The sequence below is a fragment of the Talaromyces rugulosus genome, chromosome I (assembly GCF_013368755.1).
Source record: "Talaromyces rugulosus chromosome I, complete sequence".
NCBI lineage: Eukaryota > Fungi > Ascomycota > Eurotiomycetes > Eurotiales > Trichocomaceae > Talaromyces > Talaromyces rugulosus.
In genome coordinates, this window is record NC_049561.1 from 755,498 (window position 1) to 774,591 (window position 19,094).

The window sequence follows — 19,094 nt, forward strand, 5'->3', positions numbered from 1 at the left end:
CTATGTTGAATTCGGCATACCATTATATCAATATAATATCACCTGCAGCCGTCTACGAAGACTTAGGCAGCCGCACGTCCATGACGCTCTCATAGCTCACCGGGTTGTACGTATAAGTCTTTACCAACTCCAGCCCAACGTCAGCCAAGGTCTTGCGCCACTGTGCCTCGGTTCGCTCCATGCTGGCAAAGGCCGTCAGCATGGTCACGTCAATAGACGCTGCGTCGTAGTGCACACCGGACTCGGGAAAGATCATCTCGTCGATCAGGATCACCGAGTCCTCGGTCATGGCTGACTTTGTGTTTTCGAGTAGCTTGCGCACCTTGTGTGGCGGGTGGTTGTGTAGCACGCCTCTTAGGTGGTAGAACTTGGCACCTGTTGATTCGTAGGGTTAGCACATATAATAAAAAACTGTTTTCATGTTTGATGCGCTCTCTTACCCTTGACCGGCTGCGGCTCGAAAAAGTTATGAACGGTGTTGTCAACGCCCGGCGTAGGCAGAGCTTTGGCAATTGAGGCCGGCAGATCCTGGAGAATGACCTTGCCAGGCGCATCGGGGAACTTTTGCTTAAACTCGGCGCACTGGTGGCCCACGCCGCCACCAATATTGACAAAGATGGCCTTTTCCGGGCTCCAGTCCTTGATCTCGTCAGCCACCGGGTACACAGTCAACCATGAGACGTCGGGTTTGCGACGGAGTCTCATATAGTCGTTGAAAGGTGCGAGGTGGCCTGGGTGGCTCGCGAACCAGGGGAACACGGGAAGATCCGTATTGAAGGCGTCCTGGAAGGACGTGTTCAGCTCATCAGCCGGGTCTTTGTACTCAGTCTTCTTGAGAAAGGCAGGTAGAGTCTGGTACATGGGCGACGCGGTTCCAAAGCTAGGCCATGTACATTAGATATGTATGTCTTGACTGTGTGACAAAAGGGCTTAACTTACTAGTGAGAGAGTCCTGCTTCAGCAAGGTTCTCTGACAGGTTCTTGGTGACGTGGTTTGCAGTGAACTGGTTTCTGCCCGCCTCGTGGACGGCGCCAATGGAGGTGAGGAATCGAATGATGCGGTCTATGAACACACGGCCTCGGTCAGAATGCATTGGATCGGAAATCTCAACACGATCAACTCACTCGCAAGGACCGGATCAGTGCCTAGTTTCTGGGACAGCTCCTCCACGCTCAGCGGCGAGCTGGACTGGGCCAATAGCTTGAAGAGACCCAGGTCGATGCCTATTTTCACCGTTGCCGTCTGTAAGTTCTAGAGGACGGAAAAGTGTCAGTATTGGTGAAATGGACAATTCGTCATATCAATCAATTATGTCTCTGCGCATACCATGTGTCCATATCGGTGGATGGTGTCATTGGTCGTCTCCAATGAGTTGGCAAGATCGCGCAGCGCTGTAATCGTGGACCGACGAGTTTGGTCGTCCTGGGCCGCGACCTGCTTGATCTCGTCGAATGCCTTTTCCATATCTGCTGGCGGAGAAGTGGGAGGTATATACGAGGGCTATAGATGAAGGTTATAGATGAAGTCGTGTGAAGGGACTATGTTTTGCTCCCTCTTTCCTTCTTTTTCGAAGTAGATAACCAACCCCTCAGCGTGCTCTGACGAAATATGAACCAACACTAACCATCTTTGTTGAAACGTTATTTAAAGACTCCATAGTGATAAAATACCAATATAGCTCATGCATGATTGTACGGTATCGTCCCGGAGCTCGCCTAGCTCGGTCTTTGACAAGGATGGAGCTGCGTATCATTTCAGCCCCCGCAGAATAAACAACATCGCCTGTGCGCCATAAAATACAAGCAATATAACCAAGGAACCTTAATTCCCACCAAGGTACCCTTTTTCGGCAGAGTGGTAATTTCCAGGTCGATACCACGCTTATTATGCCGGCAAGTAGTGTACGCTAACAGCGGAGCTGAGCATTAATAGATTTGCCAATCAAAACGTTCAAAAGCAGCACCATCTCTATCAATTTATCTAGTGCTTAATGGTATTATTCACATGCCTTTATTTTGTACAATAATTATGCAATCTAATTATATATTTTCAGAGTATGTTACTAAATATATTAATAACCTCTATATTTGTTGATGAATCATATAAAAATAAATATACACAATATAAATATGATAATTTTAGGCCTGTAGTACTTCACGATTGGAGATTAGAAGAAATGTCTAGTAAATACGGTGCTTTCTTTATTCATAATGTTAATCCCTGTCAATAATTACAGGTAAACATATACTTACCGCGTGGGGGCTAACTGCACATGACAATACACTTTAACAACAACAAGCGTATGCCCTGACTAGTAACTCCGCACCATTTAGTGAAGATGGCTCAGCTCTTGGGGCTAATGTACGTACTACGGAGCATTTCATCAGCCGCTCACCATGCTGGCAACGGCGCGGGGGTTTCACCTCTTGTGGCATGTGGCAATCGTCCAGGGTTACATGGAGCATCAAGTGGCCCCGGCGTATCTAGATATGTAATCATCTTCGAGACGTCGACATGACTCACGCAACGACGCCACTGGTATCGACCGTTTGAGCTCGGTATTATGTCGTGCAGGCTGTGCCGGCAACCATGAGTTTCGTGGAGTCCTCTGCGTCATATGGGACGAACGAAAACGCTGCTTACGCATGGCCGAAGACGCATTGGCTGGTATTACGCTCATAAGAGAAATCTTTCTCTATCTTTGTCGACAAGACAAGACTCCCTTGCAGCTTGAATTCTTGACACTTTGAGATTTCGCCTCTGTGCCAGACGCCAGAATGGCACCAGCAACTGCCTTCTTAATGGATCACATTCCGTATGCATTGGCCTTGGCGCTGCTCGGTTTGTACCTTGCGCAGTTGGTCATTGCCAACCTCATCAGGAACAGGGTCCAAGAAAAGCAGTGGGCAGAAGTTGAGAGCAAGCTTGAGACGGTTGGTGCTTCTCGCGGACCGTTTCGATGGACTCGACGCTTCACGTCCGCCGTCTTCTCGATGCCGAGTACTGCGACGGCCGGATACAACAAGTTTTGCAAAGCTTTGAACCGACCGTTTGTGCTCCCGACGACCTGGACTGGAAGGGCGATTGTCGTGGCGCCACCGTCGGCGCTTCACAAGCTCATGACGAGGCCTGACAAGGGCCTCGCCGGCACCGGAAGCGACATTACTCACATCATCGGGCTGATTGAAGCCATCCAGCTACCGTACATCATCTCCGACCCGGACATCTACATGAACGCCCTGCACTTTGACGTTGTGCGTCGCCAAATGACCAAAAAGCACATGCCCTTCTTCGCCGCCATGACGGCTGACGAGATTGAGGCCGCCTTTGGCGACATCTGGGGAACGTCCAAGGAGTGGACCACCATCAACGGCTGGGATATGTGCGGCCGCATCATTGCCCGCACTGCTGAGCGCATGATGCTCGGCCTTCCATGGGGCCGTGACGAGACGCTGCTCGAGGCCTCTCGCCTGTATGCCAACTCGGTCCTGCTCGGTGGCGCCGTCATGAACTGCTTCCCGCCTTTTCTCCGGGGAGTTGCTGGCCCCCTGATTGCTCTACGAGCAAAGTACTACCAAAAGCGCTGCGTCAAAATACTCATTCCTATCATTGAAGAGAGGATGGCCATCTACCGGGGTGAAAAGAAGGTCGAGGAAGTACCGGTATGTTTGCATCTTGACTCAAGCTGTAGAGGAAGGAGACTTGGCTAACCACAAATCTAAAAGGAGGACTTTATTCAATGGCTCATTGCCACCTGTGACAAGGACGGACCGCACCAAATGTTTGCTGACCGCATCGCCAACCGACTAATCGCTCTCATGACGCCGCTCATCTTTGCAGTGTGCTACGTGTTCGCACACACAGTCCTCGACATATACGGCAACCCTGACCGAGAAGAGTTCATACAGGGATTAGAGGACGAGGCGAAGCGTGTTTCGTCGCTTCACAATGGCCTGGCAACGGCCGAGGCTGTGGATGAGCTGTACCGGTTCGACTCGGCTATCCGCGAGTCGATGCGCAAGTCGGACGTGTCGGTCACCAGTCTCCATCGAGACGTCACCTCGGGTGAAATGGACCTCGGCAACGGTATAATCATCGGTGAGGGCGTCCGTGTCGGCTTTCCCACTCAGAATATACATATGGACCCAGACAACTATCACGAACCGGGCCGCTACGACGCATTCCGGTTCAGCAGGCCCTTTGAGGGCATCGACGAGGCCAGCCGGAAGACAGACGAGGCTCCCGAGCGAGAACTCATTACGACACCTACCCAGTCGTTTCTGCCTCTGGGATACGGCCGACATGCCTGTCCGGGACGGTGGTTCGCGGCCAATACGATGAAGCAAGCGCTCGCTTTCATTGTCATGAACTACGACCTCGAACTGATCGGCAAACCGATCAAGCGTCAGAGCTTGTTGAATACCATGGTGCCGCCGGTCGATGCTCAGATCAGAATCCGACGAAAGTCGTAGAGGATCAACTGTGGTAGGGTAGTTTGGTGTATATAAATATAGTCATTAATTGGACATTATAACCAAATAAATAAGAATTGTCTCTTTGACAAGATTATTATTAAAAGTATAGCCAATCACCGCCTCTCTGAGTGTGCAAAAAAGATAAAAAATCAGTGTTAAGTCTAAAATGTTCTTGATGTTGTTGAGATGGTGTGTACCTACATCAATTGATATGTAACGTGGGAGTGGCAGGTCCGTAGGTGGCATCGCTACCAACATTTGAATGTACACTGTACGGAATACAAATCCTTGGGAAATCCTTATCTATCACTTAAATCTGATTTTACCCTTGTTGGTGGGAAATAAATATGAGAAATATGCCAAAATAAAATCCATCGAAACTCGCTTCCAAACCCCAAGGACAAATATACAACGCCTGCGAGTCTAGTCATTATGCTCTATACAAAATGCCTCTCTTCCGACCGAGATATGGCCAATATAAAATCACCTGTCTCGACCGAGCCGTTCTTCGTCGTCTTCCGTTAGCTCGTAGGCCGGCCGAAATTCCTTTCCGTTCTCGCCTTGTGTCTTGAGTTGAGGATTGGGGTGAGTATCGCGTATTCCGCCGAGACTTGTATAGCCCTAGAAAGCACCAACTGTTAGTACTCTGTTGGTCTCGCTGTAGCCAGTGGGGTGGAAGGTCAGTGTTACCTGGTCGTATAAAGGACAGTACGGGATTTGCAAGTGTCGAATAAACTAGCAACATATTAGTACTTTCATAGAATAGTGAGTGGGTAAGTTAATGGGTTAAAACACACAGCCCAGATTTCCGCTTTGTTGCGCGCCAAAAGTTAGCTATCTCGGCCATCACACAGGGGCGGAATATCCCTACCATAATGCCAGTCAATCACCGGGTGTATCCGCATAAACGCCGGCCATCCAGCATCCGTGGGATCAAAATGCGACAGCTTCTCCCCATGTGGATCTGTTCTTCGCGTGCCAACAAACACGGCTTTGACGCTCGGTCTATCGGCCAAATATGCTTCCAACCCTTCTTTCATGGGCAAACTATATCGGTCTATGTCGAGGTGGTATTCTGCGCCCGACGAGGCGACAAACTCATCAACTTCGGGAAATGGGTGCGGGGGAACGATATATACGGATTGCAATTTTTCGGGGGTATGCGATGACTTGACGGTGCCGTTCGAAGTGGCAGTGCTATTGTTAGGGTTTGCGGCAGATGAGACGGCGTATCGAGCGAGAATCACAACCAAGAGGACAAGACCTAGCCAGTCGGCAGTCAGTAGATGTCGTAAAAAGGACGCGATGAATCAATACACACAGTCCTTTCCGCCATTATAAGAGAGCGCAATTTCTTCGGGTCTTCGGACGGACAACAGGGTTAGCGATGAGGGGTCAGGTCAGCAAGCAGAGAGACAGGCGAGACGGACCGGTACTTGGCCAGCGCTTCGTCGACAACGGCAATGGAGATGCGCAGCTGGGCCTGGACACGGCGGAGGATCGGCGAGTCGGCCTCGTGGGCGAGAAAGGTATCGATCTTGTCCCTCAGCGCGAGGGAGACGTCAAGCAAGGAGCGGGGAGACATCGCAGGAACATTTGGCGGCGGAGTCGCAGGCAACAGTAGCACAGGGAGAGCGACAAACACAAAGGCACCGTCCGGAACAACAACAACAACAACAAAAATAATAATAGTAGCGAGAGACTCAATTGATCACGGCGAGGGGGGGCGTGGAAGGATCCAGAAGAGCAATGATGAGGAGGATCAGTTCGGCACGGTAGAGCGGGGCAGCCTGTGCGGAGGAGAGGTGGGGTGCGCATACTGTATACTGTATAGTACAGAATCATTTGTATAGGGACAGTATGTATACAGTGTAGGATTATCCATGTCCAAAGTCTAAGAATAGAATCCGAGTGGCACCGTTTTAGCTTTTGCAGGCTTGGGGCTGACTGCTGAGGGCTGACGGGGCTTACAGCTGATATTATTGTTATTTATTCCAGGCAATAGCCACCTAGGATAAATATTGATTGTAGTATATTCTTGTATTCATTTAATGCTGATAAGAAACACCACCAATGGCCCCAGAAGCCCCGGCAGTGGCCATCATCGGCTCTGCGTGTCGCTTCGCCGGCGCTTCCTCGTCGCCCGCGCGCCTGTGGCAGCTGCTCCGACAGCCTCGCGATGTTGCGTCCTGCATCCCCGCCGATCGCTTCAACATCGACGCCTTCTACCACCCAGACGCCAGCAACCCAGGCACCACGAATACCCGCGACGCGTACTTCCTGGACGACAATGTTCGCGCCTTTGACGCCTCCTTCTTCAACATCTCGCCCAACGAGGCCAACGCCATCGATCCCCAGCAGCGCCTGCTGTTGGAGACCGTCTACGAGTCCCTCGAGACAGCTGGGCTGCGTGTCGACCAGCTGCATGGCTCCGACACGGCCGTCTATTGCGGCTCCATGAGCAATGACTATGCTTCTGTTACAACCTCAGACATGGACGCCATGCCGCAGTACAGTGCTCCCGGGACAGCGACCTCGATGACGGCTAGCCGGATATCGTATTTCTATGACTGGCACGGGCCGTCGGTCTGCATCGATACTGCCTGCTCGTCTAGTTTGGTGGCCATGCACTCGGCCGTGGAAGCACTGCGAAGTGGACAGTGTTCGCTGGCCGTCACCGCTGCAAGCAGTCTCATCCTGTCGCCGTACATGTTTGTGGCCGAGTCGAAGTTGCACATGATTTCTCCTACTGGCCGTTGTCATATGTGGGACGATCGAGCTGATGGATACGCCCGAGGAGAAGGAGTGGCGTCCATCGTCCTCAAACGGCTATCAGATGCGCTTCGAGACGGTGACCCCATTGAATGTGTTGTTCGAGGGATCGGAATCAACGCAGACGGTCGTGGGAAGGGTCTAACAATACCTAACAGCACCGCTCAACAGCAACTAATCAGATCTACATACCAACGCGCTGGTCTAGATGCCACCCGTGCCGAGGATCGCTGCCAGTTCTTCGAGGCACACGGAACAGGAACTCCGGCGGGAGACCCAGAAGAAGCCGCTGCTATCTACAAGGTCTTTTTTGAAGATTCTTCCCTAGACCGCCAAAACGACTCGTCTGATGTCATGCATGTTGGCTCCATCAAAACTGTGATCGGCCATACCGAGGCAGCCGCCGGGTTGGCAGGAGTAATCAAAGCTTCACTGTGCTTACAAAACAATACCATTGCTCCAAACCTGCATTTTAATCGTTTCAACCCAAACATAGAGCCGCTTTCTACACGGCTTATAGTACCCACCGAAGAATTGCCATGGCCCCCTCTTCCTCCTGGTGTTCCTCGCCGAGTATCGATCAACTCCTTCGGACTAGGTGGGACCAATGCTCATGTGATTCTCGAGAGTTTTGACCACGATAATTCATCTCACAAAGACCTTTCTCTGACTTCACGGGCGACATTGCCGGTAATACTTCCGTTTATTTTCACCGCGGCATCACCAAGCTCCTTGCTCGCAGTTCTGGGCCAATATAAAGAATATCTTGAAAAAAATCCGGATACCGACCTACTAAATCTTGCGGCATCTTTGATAACCCACAAATCTCAGTTGAAACATCAAGTTATTTTCACCGCAGTTTCAGCCGATGACCTGGCGAGCAAACTTCAAGACAAATTAAACCAGTCGGACGCCCTTTCTCTAGACTTAATAACCCCGATCAATCATACAAGGCCCAAGCAAACTCTCGGTATCTTCACCGGTCAAGGAGCACAGTGGCCACAGATGTGTTTGGATCTTATATCTGCCAGTACTGATGCCTTTTCATGGCTTCAGGATATGCAAAATTCTCTAGACGAACTGCCACCTCAATATCGTCCCGAATTTTCCATGATTGAACAATTATCAGCACCTGACTCGTCGTCGAGATTGCACGAGGCCATGATCTCACTACCTATTCGTACAGCAGTCCAAATTATCCAAGTCAACATTCTTCGCGAATTAGGGATATCATTTGACGTGGTGGTCGGGCACTCTTCTGGTGAAATCGCAGCTGCTTATGCTGCTGGCATTCTGACATTCTCAGACGCTATTCGAATAGCATACTTACGCGGATTCGTTGTTGAACAAAATAAATCTGCTGGAGGAATGCTGGCGGTAGATCTCTCATGGGACCAAGCCACGGAAATTTGCACCAACGAGTTTTCTGGGAAAATTGAGATCGCGGCGTGCAACTCGCCGTCCAATATAACACTCTCTGGCGACTTGGACGCTTTGGATGAACTCAAATGGTTACTAGAAAGTCTAGGTCAATCCCCTCGAACGCTACACGTGGATACTGCATACCATTCTCGTCACATGCTGCCGTGCGCTGAGCCTTATTGCCGTGCGCTCAATGAATGCGATATTAAAGTCACCCAGACCTCTACCAAATGGTTCTCTAGTGTGCTCAACGGTGATTGCATTGACTGGGATATTCACTCGAAATCATTCACAAGCGAGTACTGGAAAGATAATATGATCCGTCCTGTAATGTTCTCCCAAGCATTGTCCACGGCTTTGACCGAGTGCCCCGAAATCGACGCCCTTTTCGAAATCGGCCCACATCCTGCTCTAAAAGGCCCTTCTTTACAGATATTGTCAACCTTGGAAGGAAAATCCGATTTGCCCTACATTGCCTTGGCCGAACGAAAAAAAAGCAGTATTGAAAGCCTATCAATGGCCGTAGGCTTGTCCGTGGCGCATCTCGGTGCAGACGCAATCAACATTGCTAATTATATAGCAATATTCGACAAATCATGGGCATTCAAACCCATCAGAAACCTTCCATCATATCCATTCGACCATACGCAATCTTACTGGGCACATTCTAGATTGACTAGCGACTTTCTACACCGCACATTACCGCCCAATCCTCTTCTTGGAAATTCCATTGCGAGAAACTGCCCAGGTGAATGGCGTTGGCGTAACTTTTTGAGTATCCAGCGCTTGCCATGGTTAAGTAGCCACTGTGTTGAGTCGAGGATAGTCTTTCCAGCAGCAGGTTATATATCAATGGTTGTTGAAGCTGCGGCGATAATAACTGGCACCCACCGTTCGTTGTGCTCAATCGAAATCGAAGACCTAAAGATCGATCGTGCCATTGTTATCCCGGCCCATAGCACGGACGGTGTGGAAATTCTCTTTCATCTCGAAGGGACAGATGGCACGGATGACTTCTTTGCTGGCACTTTTAACTGCTTGGCCAACTTTGGCGAGAAAATGAAATCCTGCGCCTCCGGCCGTGTGACGATGACTTTTGGCGAGCTTGATCCGGACCTTCTTCCACTGAGAGCCGGGGTTGAGCAGGACTTACGAAAAGTGGATGTGGAGGACTTTTACAGCTCCCTAAGTCGACTTGGATTGAATTATTCTGGACCATTTCAAGCCATAACGAATCTTGTTAGGAAAATGGATATGTGTAGTGGTACTATTAAAATTGCAGATGATCCCAATGATGGCTCTTCGCTCCGTCTACATCCAGCAAATTTGGATGCCGGGTTGCACAGTCTCAACGCCGCTTCCAGGGCTCCTGGCGATGGACAACAATATCCCTTGACTGTCCCTATTGGAATTGATCGCATCACAATCAATCCCCTTTTGTGGAAATTTGACACTAACAATCAACTTTCATTCGACTCTTATATCACGGTAAATAACGCTGCTGTGTCGACTGGTGATGTTCACATGTTTGATCAAGATGGCCTTGGGTTAATTTCGGTCGAGAACGTCAAATTATGCCCAATTATCGAACCAACCCCAACAGACGATGACTTGCTTTTTGCAGATATAGTTTGGGGTCCTTTGGAGCCTCATCCTCTTTTGATAGATGGCACCACACCAAAACCAAATATTGACTGGCAGTTGGTCGACAGAGTTGCTTTGCGATACACCAAGGATGCCCACGAGCAGTTGGTGACCAATGGGTCAAAAGACCTGACAAAAGGGTCTTGTATTTTAGCCTGGATGGATCATGTTCTCATGGGTGTTCACGAGGGCAAAAACAAGAGTATAAGTCGTGAATGGCTAAATGACTCATGGGACTATCTGTTGGACTCTATATCGAGTTCTGCTTCACAGGTTGAGCTTCAAGTTGTGCAAGACATGGGACGGGACTTGATTCCTTTTTTGCGTAGAGAGGATACTACAATCACAAAGAAACAGCATAAAAGTTCTCTCGAAAAGCTGTATAAAGATAGCGAGCATATCAACCCGTTGCTCAAAAGACTCACAGGATTAGTCAGACAGATTGTATTTCGGTTTCCGTCTTTGAAAATCCTTGAAATCGGTACGGGAAATGGGTCTGCCATGCGTTCTATGCTTGATCAGATTGGACGTGCCTACCACTCTTACACATACACTGACAATATCAACGATGGTTTCGAAAGTATTCGCTCTTGCGTTGATAAGCAAGATGATCGACTCATTTTCAAATCGCTCAACGTCGAACTTCCCCCCTTGGACCAAGGGTTTGAACACCACTTTTACGATTTAATCATTGATCCGGGCTGTGTGCTGCACACTTTGCAGTCCCAGGATGCACTACAGAATGTCCGAACACTATTAAAACCTGGTGGCTTCCTCATTTCTTCTATACTTGACGGTTCGGATAGCCTCTGTGCTCCTTTGATATTCGGTGCGCTTGCAAGCGATGCCTGGTGGAGTAGTCGAATTCTAAAAGACAACCCCGAGAGCCCGTTCCAAATGAGGGATAGATGGGAAAGTCTACTTCTACGTAACGGATTCACTGGTATTGAGACTGCCACCCCATCGCAGGAAGATGAATTGGGATTATTGATCACTGTTTCAAGAGCAGCCGACGATCGTCTTCTTTTGCTTAAAGTCCCGTTGGGTTCTACCCGAGTACTCGATCACGGGTTGGTTTTGGTTGGTGGTACTTCGGACCAAGCTCCTCATCTCATATCGTCCCTAGTCGATCTGTTAACGCCATACTTTAAAAGTATTGTTCATTTCGCAAGTATTGAAGCATCAGACATACAAGACTCGACTCCGACAATTTTCATGTTGCTAGACGACATGGATAAGGCAATCTTTTACAATATTCCCGAACAACGTCTACTACGACTGCAGCAAATCCTAAACGTCGCTGGTACCCTGCTATGGGTCTCCCCGGCTCGTGATACAGAGGATCCTTTCATAGGAATGAGCAAGGGTTTTCTCCGATCAGCCGCTTTTGAGTACCCTCTCTCCAAAATTCAACATCTTCAGGTGGAAAAGGTTCAGTCTGGCACGGCAACCAAACTAGCGCAAATATTGATGCGCCTGGTACATTCCGACTCTCAAAACGATTATAAGCTGTCTAAGCGCGTCGATAACTACGAGTTTGAACTGATGCTGACTGATAATGGGCATATCATGATTCCGCGTATGCAATGGAGCGAGTCTTTGAATCAGCGGCATCTTTCAGGTCGTTATGCGGTGAAACCTTACCAGGTTGATATCCAGTCTGCCGTGCATGTCGTCGGTCCGGAACGGATGAAAGATGGGAACTTGCAGTATTGCTTTGAGCAAGCCTGCGAACGCGAAGATGAACAAGACCAGACAAATCAATCGTCAGCTACTATCAATGTTGGGTGTTCTACGCTTCAGGCATTGCCGATCAATGGAAACAATTTCTTTCACATCGTAGCTGGAAGGAATGCAGTGAGTGGTCAGCAGATTTTAGCATTGAGCGACCAACATGCATCCGTTGTGACGGCGCCTCTCTCTCGATGCCATACACTTTTGGACGACGTGCCAACTCATTCGAAAGCTACACTAATGAAAAATGTCGCTGCAGCGCTTCTAGCATTACATATAGTCACCAAGGCAGACCTAGGGACAGCTATTCTTGTTCATGAACCGGGTACCATTGGAGAAGAACTCCAAGCAGCGTTGTCGTATTTTTCCCAGGACAATGAAACTCGTGTTATTTTCAGTGCCAGCGGGCCCTCATCCGTCAGGAGTGATCCCGACACCATATATTTCCACGAAAAAAGCTCTCTTCGCCAAGTTTCTCGTTTGTTGCCAGGAAATATTTCTCTCGTTATTGGCATGGGCGAAAAGGACGTTCTTTCCTCGCACATTAAGGCCTCTCTGGGTAAAAATGCAATTTATTTGGACTTGGAGGATATCTACCGGTCATCTTCAGCTTGTCGAGGCGATCCAGATGAGCAAGCCATGAAAGTATTTGAAAGAGCAATTAATTTTTCAAAGGATCGAGCCACGTCTTGGAAGCCCTTCGACTCAGTCCCGGCTCATAGCCTACCTGATATTCCGTTCAAGGATAAGGCTCAACTCGATATCGTTGACTGGACTCTAACGACTAGTGTCCCGGTGCAAGTACGCACGGCAAGTTCGTTGATCACACTTTCCACTCATAAAACCTATCTTCTTGTCGGCATGACAGGAGACTTGGGAAGATCCCTTGCAGAGTGGATGATTGGCCATGGCGCGCGAACGATTGTTCTAGCTAGCCGATCGCCAAGGGTGAACTCGTGGTGGATTGAGAAGATGTCCAATATGGGTGCTCGAATTTTATATATGGCCATGTCAGTATTATAATATCTTGTATTTATGACACCACTGACATAGTGTACCATTTTAGGGACGTTGGCAATCGTGATTCTGTCCTCGGGGTACATAATGCTATATGCGAGCAGCAACTTCCCCCGGTGGGTGGTGTTGTAAACGGAGCAATGGTACTCAATGATAGTCTATTCAGCAATATGAGCATAGGCACGATGGAAAGTAACTTCAAGCCCAAAGTCCAAGGAAGCATACTTCTGAATGAACTCTACCGCGACCCAAAGCAGCTCGACTTTTTCATCCTCGTTGGGTCTCTTACCGGCCCGATTGGAAACCCTGGGCAGACAGCCTATGGTGCTGCTGCTACGTTTATGGCCAGCCTTGTCCGCCAGCGAAGAGAACGGTTCAATTTACCTGGCAGCGTTATCCATCCCGGTGCGATCATTGGTTTGGGATATCTCGAGAACGTCACTCGGGGTTTCATAAAATCGTTAACGGATAGGATGGGTCCAACTCATTTATCAGAACGCGATTTTCATGAACTTTTCGCCGAGGGAATACTTGCTGGACGACCGGGTTCTGGTCGTGATCCAGAGGTTATTGCAGGGTCCAGGCAGATCAACCCAAGGGATTACCCCGATGCCCTTTGCTACGCCGTTCCAAAGATTTGGCCGATTATTAATTACAGCGCGCAGTTCTCTGTTCCCGAGGAGAGATTCTCGGCACACAACACACTTTCGATAAAGGGCCAACTAGAAAAAACCACATCAAACGAGGAAATCTTGGAGATAATTTCAACTGGACTAATAGCCAAACTTCGTACCAAGCTCGGACTATCTCAAGACCAAGGAAATCTATCTCAGAAAACACAATTGGCTGAGCTAGGAGTTGACTCGTTGATTGCTCTTGACCTTCGTAGTTGGTTTAGTAAAGAGATCGGTGTTGATGTGTCTATTTTGGAAATCTTGAGTGGTGTTTCCATTGGGGATTTGACTCACAGTGCCGCATCCAGGTGTTCTACTATTGTGTAGCTAGCAATTTTTACTAATTTAATCTATCTGTGTCTGTATTAATTTGCTATATCACAATTTTTTCTACATTGGGAAATGCTTAGGGTTGCGATATTCCATGTGGGGCATTTGTCACCATTCGCACCAATCAGTGGTTTCAGCAGCCCCTGAAAGCCTGAGACACCATAAAGCATTAAAAACGGTAATTCTGTGCAAGCACTTTTCCTTCAAAAATGTTACAGGGTGATCAAGGGAACTCTGCATTATCGTTATTTATATCCTATTTTTGGGGGTTGTTACATTATACTCCTTTCAGCGTGTCAGTTTCGTTGTGTGATGGTCAATGTACCAACTCATTTCCCCTTTCACGGTGCATATTGTTCTATGTCTTCAATAAAGGATGGACTATAGTTAAAGAAAGGCTTTGTTGTAATTGGCATCAATGAGTTTGGAAAGGAACATTGAAAGCTCCCGTAAAATGAAAGTCTTATTTAACACATATATAACTGTAATAATCTCGCACGTTGGACTATTTCGACATTTTTCATTTTTTAAGTCGATCTCGGTTGAAGCAACATTGCAGACTTTGAAACAAATATTTCCCTGAATAACAGAACTCGCCAGAACTAACAGCATGGAATCTACCACGAAGAAAATCTGTCGTTCTAGGAGCTGGGCGCGTTTTGATGTAGCTCTCAGCGAGAATGAGGGCAATGCATCCAGTCCTACTTGTCCACCTCACGAGACCATGAACGAGCAGCCTCTGGATGAGAAGAAGCCTGTGGATAAAACGACCTTGGACGCGAAGCCTGTGAGGCAGAAGGCGGCGGAGCCTCAACCCGTCTACAACTTCGGCAATGAGCAGCCAAGCTATGATGCAGATGCGGAAGGAAAAGCAAAGAAGTTAAAATACAAGAAACGGCGTTACATTACTCGTCAAGATCCAACAGAGCCTGAGACGAAGGTGCAAGTCCCCGCTCTCGAACCCAGCGAACTCGGCCGTGTGCTCCACGACATATACCTCAAGCAAGACGACTATGGCCGGATGGTTTCACATCCAAATTATATCCATAAATACATTCCAAAAAAATTTATCGAGCCCTATGATGTGGAGAAGGCGGATGCCCTCTTTCAACAGTTCGTGACTCTCAATATTGACAGGCTTCTTTACAAAGAAGATCCGTAAGTTTTATCTCTTTTTGAAATTATCACGCAAACGTCCGAAATACTGATAGTGTCAACCAAACCCTTTAGAATTGAAATGATAGGCCCGAGACATGGTGGCGAGGACAATAAGAAGCGTTTTCTTCTCGTGTGGTATGGGCCCCGAGAACCGTCTCTACACGAAGTACTGAGCACATCTCCGTACATTGCTTGGGCCAAAGACTGGAGTATTCTTGAGTTCGATAGTGGTAGTATTGATAGTATTGATAGTATTGATAGTATTAGTAGTATTAGTAGTATTAGTAGTATTGATAGTACTGATAGTTCTTGAATGATGCATTTCGACTGTCTCTTTTTCTTTGCTTTTCTTTTTTTTTTGTGTGGGTTTCAAACTATGGAGAAAGATGTTTCATTAAGTAGACCAGCGTACATGTATGTCCAGGAATGCCAACAGTTCAATGTTTTCCACTTTTCAAAATAATCGAGAATATTTGAAACATAGTCATTAACGAACGACCCTCAAAACAGAAAATCACCAATTATTCCTGCCAAAATAAAAAGTTGATCCACACCAGACGCTCCTCCTGCTGATTCCACACTAGATTACACCACGATAGATCCAGATTTCGCATTCCCATCTCTACCAGTTCGTGTATTTCTTTTAGCTCCATCTCAAGAACCTTTCTGTCCTCTGTTAGATGGTCAATGGAACCCTTGTCGACAACGATAGCTGCAGACACCCCTGAGCAGCTTAGAAGCAGCATTTTTTCGCACTTCTTTCCGTAGTAAGTGTGTGATCGACCGATACACGCCTTTAAATCAATCATGCCTAGGCAAATGGGAATTTCGAATCCCTGGGAAGCTGGTATCCGTTCATAAAAGTGAAACTCATTTTCAAGCGCCTCCACATGACCCTGTTCCACAGCCTTGACGAGAAAGGTGTAACCGTATCCCGGGATAGTCCCTTTGAGATAGTGATGATGTTTGCCATGCAGATGAATGGGACGAAAAGCATATGGCTGATCGCTCCGCGCGAGCTGATTGTAGAGGATGTTGAGTAGAACTGCAGGCTCGATTTCGTGGTATTGGTCCCCGTGGTCTCGGGCATTCGGACATTTCTGGTCGATTTCCTCATCTCTACTAAGACTCAAAAGGCATTTCGACGTGCAGAATGGCCGGTCGGTTTTGGCTGACACAAATATCGGCGCGTAAATATTTCCCAGGTCCTGTGAGCGGTGCGGGTAACCAGTGCTATCAGGTTGGCTTCTCACCCCTTTGGAATCGAGAAGGCAGGTTGGAAGTTTGGCAGCTGCATCATACCACTTCTGCGAAGGCGCGGTAGCTTGTAACGATAAAAGAGCGAATGTCAGGTATTGTGCAACAACAGTCTTGTCAGAATCTCCTTCTGCGTCCTCTCCAAGTTCGTCAGCGGGTATGTATTTCAAAACATTCAGCGTATCAGGGCGTGTTTCATCTGCTTGAAGAAATACCAGAGATTCTCCGTTATCTAATAAACATGAACGGTTCCCTGTGGATAGCATTTGAGCATATGCACGGGCTACGGCTGCAATAAAAGCGGTCTGTGTTCCCCCGCTATTCAACACGTCTTTTTCAAAGTGTAGGTTTGTAGGTTGCTGTCTGATCTGTGCGGTCGGCAAGTCCTGTGTCGAGATGTACTGGACGAAGAAGATTGGAAATTCATGACGATCTGCGAGGAGATAAACGCAACAATCAGCCGAATCAGCCTGCAGCTCGAATTCTAGGGTTGAAGTAGCGATTCCACAAGGATCTGCTAGACAGTCATATGCTTCTCGAAGACAAGAAGTAATTATCGTCTCATCACAGAGTAATTGGCTCCAAATGAGATGAAGGAAGCGATGGACAGTCTGATGTCTAAAGTTGTAAACATCCTTGGAAGAGCAAATAGGGTGAATACTGTGCTCGACCAAGCTGCACTGAAAGTCCGAAGGGAAAACATGGGCGTTTGAAAAGGTGCTTCTCTCGCCCAGAAAGTTCCACACTGTTTCCTGTAGTGTGGGCAAATCGTCCCAGTTGCGGATATGTTGTGGATATGGGATAACCTGAGGTTCGTCTTTGTCTGGTGATTTAGGTGAATCGGGTAAAGACGAGCTAGCAATGGACAAAAGGCGAGACAGCCTGTGGCAAATGTGAAGCAACTCTGCAAGGTTTGTGCGTCTCGAGCGGTCTTGATAATCGGCGTAGGTGTTCCGATGAGCCACGTGCGCATTTCGGAGACGAACGAATCGACTGAGGTCGTCAACAGACTGATAGTCTTCTGATTTCAACAGGTTGTTGTGGATTTGGCGGTGTAGCATGGTTGCCATGGTGGATGTGCGGTGTGGACGTTCGAAGTGGGTATGGGGTGATTAGATATGAGCTGTAACGAGAAGAAAATCGTATCATTGGCCAGTGTTCGCACTGCTCTGCCGCGCTGAGGGCCGCCAGCGAGGCGTAGCTGCCATGGGCTAGATATGCTCTTGTATGTGATGTTGATGATGATGAAGACATGTAATGATTATAGAAGAAAGTCCGGGGTGTTGGTTGCCTTGGGGAATTATGCCAGTGTTTGCCGCGTTCAAGGCAGGCGACAACCACATATAAAGAAACTAACAGCAAACAGATAAAGAATAAATCATAAAGACCCCTAAGCATCAAACAACAACCTCTGTTGGGTCCAATACGTCAACATGTCCCGAATATCTTGCTCGTCCTCCTCCCAGTGCAGCAGACTCTTCCCACCAAACACCCACATGTCCTCTTGCAAACCCTCTTTTTTGTCACTCATGTGGTAAAATTGTGAAAATTCGCCAATGGAGAGAACACCGCCAACCTTGGCCTTCCTCCTTCGCGTCCGTTCCGGCCCTCGCACCCTCTTCATTTCGTCCACCGCTTCTGCAAGTCTACTTGCCAGCAACTGACGCCCTGAATCCCACAGGCCATCCTCAAACAAATGTGGATCCAAGTCTATGACTACAAGGCGAGTGGGGAATTGACCATCCTTGAGTTCTCGGACAGTCGTGATGCAGTCGCCCTCGTCACTTTCTTCGTCGAGATCTTCTTCTTCGATTTTGTACCCGGATGTCAGGATGAAAATATCGCGAAGCAGCCCGGTCCATCGGGATTCCACCACGGTTGGGGCTTCTGAAAAGGCAGGACTGGGCTCGCGGGATTCGTATTCATATTGCTCCAAAGAGTACGAAGGTGTTTCTTGAAGTAGGGTCAGATTGCGGGACGAGCTCGAAAGAAAATCCGAAAACGAGGCTTCGGCCCTATTTGATTCCTTTTTCTTTCGTTAGATTTAGGGCTGGTGGAGGAAAACTGTAAGACTTACTGTATCCACAGGACTGGATTCTGTCTCGGAAATATCATTATCTGGATCTTCCTCCTCGACTTCAATGCTCTGTGTGAGTTTGTTAGTCTGGAATATTCCCTGAATTAAAAGCGAAACATACCTGGAGGACGCAACCTGGATCTTCGTTCATGCTGTGCCAGTTCTGTTCTTGGATCAGTTGTAATCGATCCATGTTGATTGCAAGGTGAGTTTCGATTTAAAAACAGTGATAATGTCTTGGGCTTATAGTTTTTTTCTTGATTTTAAGAATTTTAAAAATTTCAGGGACATCGTTCAGCGCAGCGTTTAATGTACACGAAAAGATTCACCCAAAAAGGCATAGTACCTGCAAAATCTATAGATCTGCTGTAATTGAATACACTGTTTCCACGGTCTCTGCCAGGCATCCACGGCCTAGCGTTGCGAGCCATGGCTCGTAGCAGGCAGCATCTGCCATGACGATATGTAGGTATTGATGATATCAGCGTAGATTCGAAAGTTAGGGCTAGGGAAATGCCAAGCCAAAGCTGGCT

The 19,094-nt window shown here is 48.0% G+C and overlaps 7 protein-coding genes across 7 annotated transcripts; 3 read left to right on the forward strand and 4 right to left on the reverse strand.

Moving 5' to 3' along the window:
* Positions 1-52: 52 nt before the first annotated feature.
* TRUGW13939_00237 (uncharacterized protein) lies at positions 53-1,465 on the reverse strand (the record flags this gene model as incomplete). Its single annotated transcript, XM_035483447.1, has 5 exons — positions 53-375; positions 441-880; positions 940-1,063; positions 1,126-1,252; positions 1,328-1,465. 5 exons carry the CDS (start codon positions 1,463-1,465, stop codon positions 53-55), a joined length of 1,152 nt encoding a protein of 383 aa, XP_035339340.1.
* A 1,313-nt stretch (positions 1,466-2,778) lies between these two features.
* TRUGW13939_00238 (uncharacterized protein) lies at positions 2,779-4,473 on the forward strand (the record flags this gene model as incomplete). The annotated part of the gene is made up of 2 exons (XM_035483448.1): positions 2,779-3,663; positions 3,727-4,473. 2 exons carry the CDS (start codon positions 2,779-2,781, stop codon positions 4,471-4,473), a joined length of 1,632 nt encoding a protein of 543 aa, XP_035339341.1.
* A 486-nt stretch (positions 4,474-4,959) lies between these two features.
* TRUGW13939_00239 (uncharacterized protein) lies at positions 4,960-6,061 on the reverse strand (the record flags this gene model as incomplete). The annotated part of the gene is made up of 6 exons (XM_035483449.1): positions 4,960-5,097; positions 5,167-5,211; positions 5,274-5,287; positions 5,348-5,740; positions 5,798-5,838; positions 5,907-6,061. The coding sequence occupies 6 exons, from the start codon at positions 6,059-6,061 to the stop codon at positions 4,960-4,962; spliced, it is 786 nt and encodes a 261-aa protein (XP_035339342.1).
* Positions 6,062-6,549: 488 nt separating this feature from the next.
* On the forward strand, positions 6,550-14,066 carry TRUGW13939_00240 (uncharacterized protein; the record flags this gene model as incomplete). Its single annotated transcript, XM_035483450.1, has 2 exons — positions 6,550-13,058; positions 13,115-14,066. 2 exons carry the CDS (start codon positions 6,550-6,552, stop codon positions 14,064-14,066), a joined length of 7,461 nt encoding a protein of 2,486 aa, XP_035339343.1.
* A 613-nt stretch (positions 14,067-14,679) lies between these two features.
* TRUGW13939_00241 (uncharacterized protein) lies at positions 14,680-15,299 on the forward strand (the record flags this gene model as incomplete). Its single annotated transcript, XM_035483451.1, has 2 exons — positions 14,680-15,227; positions 15,281-15,299. 2 exons carry the CDS (start codon positions 14,680-14,682, stop codon positions 15,297-15,299), a joined length of 567 nt encoding a protein of 188 aa, XP_035339344.1.
* A 449-nt stretch (positions 15,300-15,748) lies between these two features.
* TRUGW13939_00242 (uncharacterized protein) lies at positions 15,749-17,554 on the reverse strand (the record flags this gene model as incomplete). The annotated part of the gene is made up of 1 exon (XM_035483452.1): positions 15,749-17,554. One exon carries the CDS (start codon positions 17,552-17,554, stop codon positions 15,749-15,751), a length of 1,806 nt encoding a protein of 601 aa, XP_035339345.1.
* A 320-nt stretch (positions 17,555-17,874) lies between these two features.
* TRUGW13939_00243 (uncharacterized protein) lies at positions 17,875-18,754 on the reverse strand (the record flags this gene model as incomplete). Its single annotated transcript, XM_035483453.1, has 3 exons — positions 17,875-18,510; positions 18,562-18,630; positions 18,683-18,754. 3 exons carry the CDS (start codon positions 18,752-18,754, stop codon positions 17,875-17,877), a joined length of 777 nt encoding a protein of 258 aa, XP_035339346.1.
* Between the last annotated feature and the right edge of the window lie 340 nt (positions 18,755-19,094).